At 48.3% G+C, this 11,898-nt stretch overlaps 1 protein-coding gene across 1 annotated transcript in view; it reads right to left on the bottom strand.

The window, feature by feature from the left end:
* Nucleotides 1-4,942: 4,942 nt before the first annotated feature.
* The window catches only part of LOC140911986 (uncharacterized), a 69,380-nt gene continuing 62,424 nt past the window's right edge, over nt 4,943-11,898 (bottom strand). The window contains exon 6 of the mRNA XM_073346141.1: nt 4,943-7,715. Within this exon, the coding sequence (XP_073202242.1) occupies nt 6,445-7,715 (1,271 nt within the window). The 3' untranslated portion in view covers nt 4,943-6,444. The remainder of the gene's footprint in view (nt 7,716-11,898) is intronic.

The following is an 11,898-nucleotide window of genomic DNA, read 5'->3' as shown; positions in this document are numbered from 1 at the left end:
CATAGTGAGAGTTCATATCATTCGCCCTCTTTCTCCTTGTAAAGAGAGATATGCACAGACTATTCTCCCCCCAGGGAACAATTACTTACACTGGTTTTATTAATGAACAAAAGTGATTTTATTAAGTACAAAAGGTAGGATTTCAGTGATTATAAGAGATAACAGACAGAACAAAGTATGTTACTAAGTAAAATAAAACAAAACGCAAGGCTAAGCTTAATACACTAAGAAACTAGTTACATGTCATATCTCACCCTCAAAGATGTTCCAATAAGCTTTTTTTCACAGACTAGACTCATTTCTAGTCTGGGCCCAATCCTTCCCCCTGTTTAGTTTATGTTAGTTCCAGCAGACATCCTGAATGGTGAGCAGGGACTTTCTCCTGACTGGCCGCAGCTTCTCTCCTGTTTCACCCCCTTATATAAATTTGGCAAAAGGCAGGAGTCCTTTATTTCAGCTTGACCGTCCCAGTTCCTTATGGAAAAGTACCTGGTTTACGATGGATTCCAGTAACAGGTGACATGGTCACATGTCCCTGTGAGACCCCAGTCTCCATACTTTATGGGCTAGCCCACACATCCGCAGGAAGACTTACAGGAAAACAAAACCATTCACAACTAGTTCTAGTTAAATGGAGCCATCCAGTTCCTGAAATACCATTAATGGCCCTCCCTTCTTATGACTACATTAGTAATACAAGTTTATACCAAATATTTCTAACTTCAGACATAGAAATGATACATGCATACAAATAGGATGAGCACATTCAGTTGATTATAACTTTTTCAGTGTTACAAGAGACAGTTTGCATAAAGCATATTCCAGTTATGTCATATTCAGAAGCATATTTCCATAAAGAATACGGAGTGCAACGTCACAGGGAGACCCAGCTCGCAGTGGCAGAGTGCAGGGGCAGAACTTGGGGCCAGGCTGGGAGGGACACCTTGTGGGTGGGGAGCAGGGGGGCTCTACTCTGGAGCAGGGAAGCAGACCCTCTTGGCACGCCAGGCTGCAGCCCGCAGGCAGCCTCTGCACCACGGCGCCCCCTGGCTACAGCACTCTAGACAGGGGACCACACTGCCCTGCCCTAAGACTGGCCCTGGCCACATACTTCTTCATGCCGAGGGGAACTCTCGTGTCAGGACTCCACCCCTGCAGCTCTGGGGTGATCGCTGCACAGTTCTCTAGGAACCTACACTTCAACCTCCCCACGTTCTGTTCCCACTGCCGTTCCTCCCAGCTCTGCAGCACTCTCCTGCCCCACCAGCCCATGCTAGTTGGCCAAGCCCAGACATGGCACTCCACCCAGGGAAGCCACTCCGGGAAAATGTCATGCAGAGGTAACTGCCCAATTTCCTCCTCCTCCTCCAGCCATACATGCAGGGCATCACTGTGGGTGTCTCCCAACCCGTCCAAAGCTGTCTGGCTGTGTGACTGCCATGACACGTGGAGCAGCCTGTTTGTATCAATGATTGTGGGGATCGCACCATTCAGGGGTGTTTCCTTCATAGTGCCTGGCAGCAATCTAAGTTCCCTCTAAGCCGCGCAGCTGTGCAGCAGGCTATCAAGGCCATGCAGGTGGGGAGAGGTGCCTCTCCCTTGGCCCCGTGCTGCTGCACAGAGAGGGCTGGGGGGACTCCTCACTCCCTGCTTCAGCCTGTACCCCCTCATCCCTGGCCCCACCTCAAAGCCTGCACCCCTAGGAGGAGCCCTCGCTCCCTGCACTCCAACCCTCTGCCCCAATCCTGAGGCCCCTCCTGCACCCCAAACCCTTCAGCCCCGACCTCAACCCAGAGAACGCACCCCCAGCTAGAGCTCTCACCCCCAACACTCCAACCCTCTGCCCCAGCCCTCAACCCCCCATACTCTGAACACCTCGGCCCCACCCCTACCACACATCACCTCCTTATTGGTGCACATAACATTTATTCCGCATATGGATGTAAAAAATTAGAGGGAACATTGCATAAGCAAAGTCATCTAGCTAAACTGGTGGTTCTCAACCTATTTACCATTGTGGGCCACAATGCAGCTTTCTCTGTGTTATGTGGGCTGCATCCACACAACATCTATACTACCTGAATGCCCCTCAGGATGTCACATGAGTCACAGCTGTGGGCTGATTGGGCTGCAAGTGGCCCATGGGTTCAGAACCACTGAGCTAAACCTTCTCAATCCGTGAATTCATGGTACCTGCAGGGAATAAACAGCAGAGCCCTGCTAGACTCTATAATTTAAAAGAAACACGTAAAGAGACTTTCCTGAAGGTCCTATCTCACCCCATGAAGGCCCATTCTCACATTCTTCTCCTTTGCAGATGAATGAATCTGAGAATCTCAGACCCATGTTATTCCTCCTCCTGCACAGCAGGAAAGTCACAAATAAATAGTCATCCCAAGGCCAAGCTCAGGACATTGCATTTCAAACCTCACGGAGACCATTATTGCTCCTGAATGTATCCATTTTTTTAAATAACGTACTATCAAGTAGAAATGAAAAGTTGGACCCTCTCCCTATGCTGGAAGATAGGGATAGGGTCCAGAGTGACCTAGACAAATTGGAGGTTTGGGCCAAAAGAAATCTGATGAGGTTCAACAAGAACAAGTGCAGAGTCCTGTACTTAGGACGAAAGAATCCCATGCACTGCTACAGGCTGGCGACCGACTGGCTAAGCAGCAGTTCTGCACAAAGGGACCTGGGGATTACAGTGGACGAGAAGCTGGAATTGAGTCAACAGCGTGTCCTTGTTGCCACAAAGGCTACCAGCATACTGGGCTGAATTAGTAGGAGCACTGCCAGCAGGTCGAGGGAAGTGATTATTCCTCTCTATTCGGCACTGGTGAGACCACACCTGGAGTATTGAGTCCAATTTTGGTCCGTCCCCCCCACTACAGAAAGGATTTGGACAAATTGGAGAGAGTCCAACGGAGGGCAACAAAAATTATTAGGGGGCTGGGGCACATGATTTATGAGGAGAGGCTGAGGGATCTGGGCTTATTTAGTCTGCAGAGGAGAAGAATGCGGGAGGATTTGATAGTAGCCTTCAACTACCTGAAGAGGATGGAGCTCAGCTGTTTTTAGTGGCTGCACATGAGAGAACATGGAGTAATGGTCTCAAGTTGCAGTGGTGGGAGTTCTCGGTTGGATATCAGGAAACACTATTTCAGCATGAGGGTGGTGAAGCACTGGAATGGGTTCCTTAGGGAGGTGGTGGAATCTCCTTCCTTTAAGGTTCTTAAGGCCCGGCTTGACAAAGCCCTGGCTGGGATGATTTAGTTGGGGTTGGTCTTGCTTTGAGCAGAGGGTTGGAGTCTAAGTTCCCTCTCAGCCGCATGGTCACGCAGCAGCTATAAAGGGACACGCAGCAGGGGCCTGGAGAGAGGGAGGTGAGAGGGGAGCCAGTTGGGGCTTGAAGGGCTGCTGCAGGCCTCTCTCCCGGCCCCAGAGCTCACTGCTGCCGGCAGGGGGAGAGAGGCCCCTTCCCCCAGAGATCCATGTTGCCAGCGCCTGGCAGGGAGAGAGGCCCCTTCCCCTGGAGCTCCATGTTGCCAGCGCCTGGCAGGGAGAGAGGCCCCTTCCCCTGGAGCTCCATGTTGCCAGCGCCTGGCAGGGAGAGACAGGCCCCTTCCCTCAGACCTCGTTGCTGCCAGCGATGACGGAGAGGCCTCTTCCCCTGGAGCACCATGCTGCTGGCGGGGAGAGGGCTTGGGGGAGTCCTCTGGCCTTAGCCCCAATGCAGCCTGTCTGCACCCAGGGCCAGATTAACTCTTCTGGGGTCCCAGAGCTATTAGATTTTGTGGGCCTCCTAGGCTCCAGGGTATGGTGAAAAATACAGGGTTCAGAGTGAAGGAGGGGGCTGCAGGTGGTGAGGGGGCTGACTGGGGGTGCGGGCGCTGGGATACGGCTGGCGATGAGGGGGCTGGAATGCAGGAGGGGGCTCAGGGCAGGAGGCTGGGGTGGGGTTATTAACACTTAGGAAACTAAAAAAACAAACAAGTAGAAAACATCCACTTTGACAATTTAAGACCATAAAATGGAAGAGAAGAACTAGCAATATGTAAATAAGAAATTTGATTTAAATTTTCAAAAAAATCCTACATTTAAATGTCATAATTTAAATAAAAATTTTAAAGTTGTGATTTTTATCCACCCTAAGAAGAGGAGCTCCCAAAGGGTGCTGATGAAAATGTGGACAGGTAGGAGAAACACCAAAACAAAACCAAGAACTGTTCTTTACCTTGTGTTTTCAAACGAGAAAGTGACATCACTCAAGGCAACCGAATTAAGAGAAAATTACTCTTCCCTTTTGTTGAAAGCAACCTGAGCAGAAAGAGTAGGTGAAAGACAGACTGCAAGGGATAGAGAAGTTGGGAAAGTAAATGGTAAAAGCCAACTGGTCCCAATACAACAGTCTCTTTGATCCTATATAAAACGTATAAATTTTCAATTCACGTACACTTGTGCTTTAATGCAATTTCTATACAAATAGGGTCTGAAAGCAAGACAATTTAACTCACATTTTGAAACTGGGGCTGAACAGTTTATAGTTTCTGGTAAATCTTATTTGGCTGGTGTAGTTATATATTTTTGTTATAGCCAGAGCCTTCACCTCACATCAACCCTCTGCCCCAGCCCTGAGCCCCCCTCCTGCACCCTGAATCCCTCATCCCCAGCCCTACCCCAGAGCCCTCGCTCCCAGCCAGAGCCCTCACCCCCACACTCCAACCCTCTGCCCTAGCCTGGAGTCCCTTCCCACACACCAAATAAACCCCTCAGGCCCACCCCATTAATTTTGAAAAGTGCACCCATAGATGCCGACTCTCTGTGCGATCCGGGGCTGAAGCACCCACGGGGAAAAATTGGTGGGTGCAGAGCACCCATCTGCAGCTCCCCAACCTGCCCCTCCCCCAGCTCCAGTCCCCCCGCCCCCCCCCCAGCCTCCGCCTCCTCCCCTGAGAGGGCCACCGCATCCTGCTTCTCCCCACACCCTCCCAGTGCTTGCGCTGGGAACCAGCTGTTTCGCGGCGCAAGCGCTGGGAGGAAGGAGGAGGAACGTGGTGTGCTTGGGGAAGAGGCAAGGCCAGGACAGGGATTTGGGGAGGGATCCAATAGGGGCAGGGAGGGGGCAGAGCGCGTGAGCACCCACCAGTGCCAACGAAAGTTGGCGCCTGTGTGTGCACCAATATGGAGGTGATCTGTCACACATCACTTCCATGTTGGTGTCACAAAACAAGATTCATTCTGCACATGAGTGCGGAAAATTAGAGGGAACACTGGAACTTGGACTAGATACCTCCTGAGGTCTCTTCAGCCCTAAGCCTCGATGAGTGTGTGATGCTAAATTACAGAGAATAAGACTGTAGCTGCATGGCAGCAGAATTCTGTTCTGTGTGGATGCTTACACCAGGCTCATCCCCACAGTATGTGAGCACCTTTCAGTAGTGCAGTAAGCAGCCTTCTGTCATATGTTCATTCTCTCATCATTTCCTGGGGGAGAAGTTGTACAGTGAAGAGTTCTGTTATGGTAGCTTTTGTTTGTGGCAGTAAGTATATGTGTTGATATATATTTATACTACAGAAGGCAAAGTCAAAGAAATGTGGCTTACATCAGGAGCAGAAGGTGGTCAGGTTGGTGATGGTCTTTAGCTCCTGGGGGAGTTCATTCCACTGTCTGAGTCTTTCCATCAAGGCAGTTTTGTCTCCGCACAAATAAACTTTACCCTTATTTTGGACAGTTTCAATGTCCTAGAGATGCAAAGTTGCTGTCTATGGTCTTCTTCACAGAGCTTTAGGAAGTGTTTTAAATAAACCAGGCCCAGGCCATGGAGCACCTTGAAGATAAGGACCAAGATCTTGAACACAATTTGGTATTTGGTGGGCAGGCCATGCAGGGAGTGGAAGACAGGCGTGATATGCTCACAGGAGCTTGTGTTGCAGAGAAGATGCACTGCAGCATTCTGCACTAGCTGAAGATCCCCCCACACCGATGGTTTCATGGCCAGGCAGATCACATTGCTGCAGCCCTACTGAGGAGTGACAAAGCTGTAAGTAACTGGATTTTTGTCTGCCAGGAAGGAACAGCATCTCCTAGCCAAGGGGAGATGATAGAGACCATTGCAGATCCTGCTATGTGAGAGCTTAGCATCAATGAGGAATCCAACCTGCTCCTAGACTATGGCCTGAACTGACAAATTGTGGGGAATTAACTTAAATGCAGGAGTTGATCAGACGATGTTCAGAGCATCTTGAAAAATCATAATCAAATCCCATCACAATATGGGAACTTTATCCCAGCCTCTTGCTCTAGCCGACTCTGTTCCAGGAATGTGATTTTATTCTCTGCTTTATAACCATTGCATATCCCCATTACACAGCCACTCCAGCCTCGCCGGACGCTCTGAGGTTCATGGGAATTGGCAAAGACGTTATTCACTTGGCCCTTCCCTAGTCAGGGCACTTCAAAGATTTCTTGTTTGTGTGGATTCTCTGATGTTTAGAAAGGTGTGAGCTACACCGGTATGTTTTCCCACACGTCAGGCATTTATAGGGTTTCTCTCCTGTGTGAGTTCTCTGATGTGTATTAAGGTCTGGGCGCCTCCTGAAGCTTTTCCCACAATCACAGCATTTGAAGGGCTTCTCTCCTGTGTGTATCTTCCGATGACCGTTAAAGGTCGTGATGTTACTGAAGCTTTTCCCGCACTCAGGACATTTATAAGGTTTCTCTCCAGTGTGTTTTCTCTGATGTGTGGTAAAAGCTGAACTGTATCGGAAGCTTTTCCCACAGGTCAGACATGTATAGGGTTTTTCTCCTGTGTGGATTCTCTGGTGTTGATTTAAAAGTGATTTATCACTGAAGCTTTTCCCACAGGTCAGGCATTTATAGGGCTTTTCTCCTGTGTGGATTCTCTGGTGTCTAACAAGTTGTGAGGGCTGAACAAAGCTGATCCCACACTTGGGGCATGTATAGGGCTTCTCTCCTGTGTGGATTCTCTGATGGATAATGAGTCCAGCAGTGTCAGAGAAGTGTTTCCCACAGTCAGGGCATCCATAGGGTCTCTCTCCCATGTGCATTCTCTGATGTGAAACAAGGTGGTAGCCCTCTCTGAAGCTTTTCCCGCACTCGGTGCATTTGAAGGGCTTCTCTCCTGTGTGCATCTTCCGATGCCTGTTAAAGTTTCCGCTGCCACTGAATGTTTTTTGACACTCAGGACATTTATAAGGTTTCTCTCCAGTGTGTTTTCTCTGATGCGTAGCAAGGACTGAACTGTATCGGAAGCTTTTCCCACAGATCAGACATGTATAGGGTGTTTCTCCGGTGTGGATTCTCTGATGGTTAATGAGCGTAGTACTCTGAGAGAAGCTTTTCCCGCACTCAGCACATCTGTAGGGTTTTTTCCCCATGTGGACTGTCTGCGGAGTAATATGGGCTGAACTCCCAGGGAAGCTTTTCCCAGAGTCACCAAACTTATTGGGTCTGTCTCCAGTGGGGATTGTCAGCTGAGCAGTTTCTTTGATTTTTCCAACTCCTCTGCTCCGGTGAGCTGGTTCACCCTGTCTCGGCCTTGGCTCTTTTCCCTGTTGCCTCTGTGGCCTGGGCTGAGTCTTAATGTTTTTCCCATCCGTGGTCACTGGGAAATATTCACCTTGGATCTTCCCAAACTGTCCTGTGTGGTTCCACCGTCTCAGGACTCCCAGCTGAGGGTCTCCTCCTCGGTCTCACTCACCGTCCCATCACCTGCGGGGACAGAGAGAGAATCCCGTTTGGAGTCACCCACTGAGATGCAGAAAAAAGGGGACATCACAAAGGGGAGTAGGAAAGGAGAAACAAACCAAACAACTGCCCCCAAATCCTTTCCCAGAGGAGAGAAAGAAGGGAACCAATTCTGCCACCTCATTCCCATCTGAATATGGAGGAGAGGGCTTGTTTCTGTGTTTGAAAGAACCCAATGCACCGCTACAGACTAGGGACCGAATGGCTCGGCAGCAGTTCTGCGGAAAAGGACCTAGGGGTGACAGTGGATGAGAAGCTGGATATGAGTCAGCTGTGTGCCCTTGTTGCCAAGAAGGCCAATGGCATTTTGGGATGTATAAGTAGGGGCATAGCCAGCAGATCGAGGGACGTGATCGTTCCCCTCTATTCGACATTGGTGAGGCCTCATCTGGAATACTGTGTCCAGTTTTGGGCCCCACACTTCAAGAAGGATGTGGATAAATTGGAGAGAGTCCAGCGAAGGGCAACAAAAATGATTAGGGGACTGGAACACATGAGTTATGAGGAGAGGCTGAGGGAACTGGGATTGTTTAGCCTGCAGAAGAGAAGAATGAGGGGGGATTTGATAGCTGCTTTCAACTACCTGAAAGGGGGTTCCAAAGAGGATGGATCTAGACTGTTCTCAGGGGTAGCAGATGACAGAACGAGGAGTAATGGTCTCAAGTTGCAGTGGGGGAGGTTTAGATTGGATATTAGGAGAAACTTTTTCACTAAGAGGGTGGTGAAACACTGGAATGCGTTACCTAGGGAGGTGGTAGAATCTCCTTCCTTAGAGGTTTTTAAGGTCAGGCTTGACAAAGCCCTGGCTGGGATGATTTAACTGGGAATTGGTCCTGCTTCGAGCAGGGGGTTGGACTAGATGACCTTCTGGGGTCCCTTCCAACCCTGATATTCTATGATTCTACATAGGTTTCAGAGTAGCAGCCATGTTAGTCTGTATTCGCAAAAAGAAAAGGAGTACTTGTGGCATCTTAGAGACTAACCAATTTATTTGAGCATAAGCTTTCGTGAGCTACAGCTCACTTCATCGGATGCATTTTCCAATGAATGCATCCGATGAAGTGAGCTCTAGCTCACAAAAGCTTATGGTCAAATAAATTGGTTAGTCTCTAAGGTGCCACAAGTACTCCTTTTCTTTTTGTTTCTACATAGGCACACAGAACCGGTGAAAACTCAGGAGTGGCATTTGTCATGAGAATGTAAAAAGGTTTCTGAGCCACTTTTGCCAATTCCTTACTTCTGTGGGCATCTGTCAGTATCTCTGTTTCCTCCTCTCCCTGGAGATTGGAGACCCACAGCTTCTCCCTTCACTTGAGCCAGGAGATCATGTCAGGTCTGGAAATTGGAACTCCTACTTGGGGTCAAGCAAACAAATGAGCATCAAGTTAGGGCCCAACATTCAGTTATCTCAGTAAGTGGCCTGAGTTTCAAAAATGCTGAGCCTGCAACAATGGGGTTTGGTTCCGAGTGTCCAGAGCTATCGATAACCAGGCCACTTATTCCGCTGCTTCAATATGGATTTAGGAATGTACTTTTAGGGTCTTGTAATTAAAGTTCCAGGGTTTGGTCATTTGATTATAGAACAGACTCTGCCCCGTCACCAGGAATAAATCTGTGAGACATTTATGAACCTGGCCAGAAACACTGATTTAATAAAGTCAATGAGACCACTCAGATGGCTAAAGAAAGGAAGTGTTTGGCAAAATCAGATCCTAAGTCAACAAAAAGAAAAGGAGTACTTGTGGCACCTTAGAGACTAACCAATTTATTTGAGCATAAGCTTTCGTAAGCTATAGCTCACTTCATCGGATGCATAAAGTGGAAAGTACAGTGAGGAGATTTTATATACACACAGACCATGAAAAAATATACATTGTAAGGAGAGTGATCACTTAAGATGAGCTATGACCAGCAGGAGAGTGGGGTGGAGGGAGAGAAAACCTTTTGAAGTGATAATCAAGGTGGGCCATTTCCAGCACATTTCCAGGAGTTAACAAGAACATCTGAGGAACTCAATGACTCAACCACTCCCAGTCTCTATTCAAGCCTAAGTTAATTCCAATTCAGCAGTCTCTCATTGGAGTCTGTTTTCAAAGTTTTTTTGTTGAAGGATAGTCACTTTGAGGTCAGAAATCGAGTGATCAGAGAGATTGAAGTGTTCTCTGAGAGACTGGGAGTGGCTAAGTCATTATGCAAGGTAACCTATTTCCCCCTGTTTTTTCCTACACCGTCCCCGTCCCGTCCCGCCCCCCCCCTTGTTCCTCAGACGTTCTTGTTAAACCCTGGATTTGTGCTGGAAATGGCCCACCTTGATTATCATACACATTGTAAGGAGACTGATCACTTTAGATAAGCTATTACCAGCAGGAGAGTGGGGTGGGGGGAGAGAAAACCTTTTGAAGTGATAGACACTCATTTTTTATGGTCTGTGGGTATAAAAACATCCTCACTGCATTTTCAACTTTTATGCATCCGATGAAGTGAGCTGTAGCTCACGAAAGCTTATGCTCAAATAAATTGGTTAGTCTCCAAGGTGCCACAAGTCCTCCTTTTCTTTTTGCGAATACAGACTAACACGGCTGCTACTCTGAAACCTAGTTTATGAATGTTATAATTTTTGACATCTGATTTGTGTCCATTTATTCTTTTAAGTAGAGACTGTCCAGTTTGTCCAATGTACATGGCAGGGGGGCATTGCTGGCACATGATGGCATATATCACATTGGTGGATGTGCAGGTGAACGAGCCTCTGATAGTGTGGCTGATGTGATTAGGCCCTGGTGTCCCCTGAATAGATATGTGGACACAGTTGGCAACAGGCTTTGTTCCAAGGATAGGATCCTGGGTTAGTGGTTCTGTTGTGTGGTGTGTGGTTGCTGGTGAGTATTTGCTTCAGGTTGTGGGGCTGTCTGTAGGCAAGGACTGGCCTGTCTCCCAAGATTTGTGAGAGTGATGGACCGTCCTTCAGGATAGGTTGTAGATCCTTGATAATGCGTTGGAGAGGTTTTAGTTGGGGGCTGAAGGAATATTTCCAACACACCTCTGAACAACATACTAATCCACAGAGACCTTCCTACCAACACTACAAAAAGAAGGATTCTGCGTGGACTCCTACTGAAGGTCGAAACAGCAGACTGGACTTCTACAAAGAGTGCTTCCACCGACGTGTACGGGCTGAAATTGTGGAAAAGCAGCATCACTTGCCCCATAACCTCAGCCGTGCAGAACACAATGCCATCCTCAGCCTCAGAAACAACTCTGACATCATAATCAAAAAGACTGACAAAGGAGGTGCTGTTGTCATCATGAATAGGTCAGAATATGAACAAGAGGCTGCTTAGCAGCTCTCCAACACCACTTTCTACAAGCCATTACCCTCTGATCCCACTGAGGGTTACCAAAAGAAACTACACCATCTGCTCAAGAAACACCTTGAAGCAACACAGGAGCAAATCCGCACAGACACACTCCTAGAACCCCGATCAGAGGTATTCTATCTGCTACCCAAGATCCATAAACCTGGAAATCCTGGGCGCCCCATCATCTCAGACATTGGCACCCTGACAGCAGGATTGTCTGGCTATGTAGACTCCCTCCTCAGGCCCTACGCTACCAGCACTCGCAGCTATCTTCGAGACACCACTGACTTCCTGGGGAAACTACAATCCATCGGTGACCTTCCTGAAAACACCATCCTGCCCACTATGGATGTAGAAGCCCTCTACACCAACATTCCACACACAGATGGACTACAAGCCATCAGGAACACTATCCCCAATAATGTCACGGCAAACCTGGTGGTTGAACTTTGTGACTTTGTCCTCACCCATAACTATTTCACATTTGGGGACAATGTATACCTTCAAATCAGCGGCACTGCTATGGGTACCCGCATGGCCCCACAGTATGCCAACATTTTTATGGCTGACTTAGAACAACGCTTCCTCAGCTCTCGTCCCCTAATGCCCCTACTCTACTTGGGCTATATTGATGACATCTTCATCATCTGGACCCATGGAAAAGAAGCCCTTGAGGAATTCCACCATGATTTCAACAATTTCCATCCCACCACCAACCTCAGCCTGGTCCAGTCCACACAAGAGATCCACTTCCTGGACACTACAGTG

The sequence above is a fragment of the Lepidochelys kempii genome, chromosome 5, assembly GCF_965140265.1.
Source record: "Lepidochelys kempii isolate rLepKem1 chromosome 5, rLepKem1.hap2, whole genome shotgun sequence".
NCBI classification, from domain to species: Eukaryota; Metazoa; Chordata; order Testudines; family Cheloniidae; genus Lepidochelys; species Lepidochelys kempii.
Note: the sequence above shows the minus strand (reverse complement) of the source record. Positions and strands in the feature narration are given on the sequence as shown.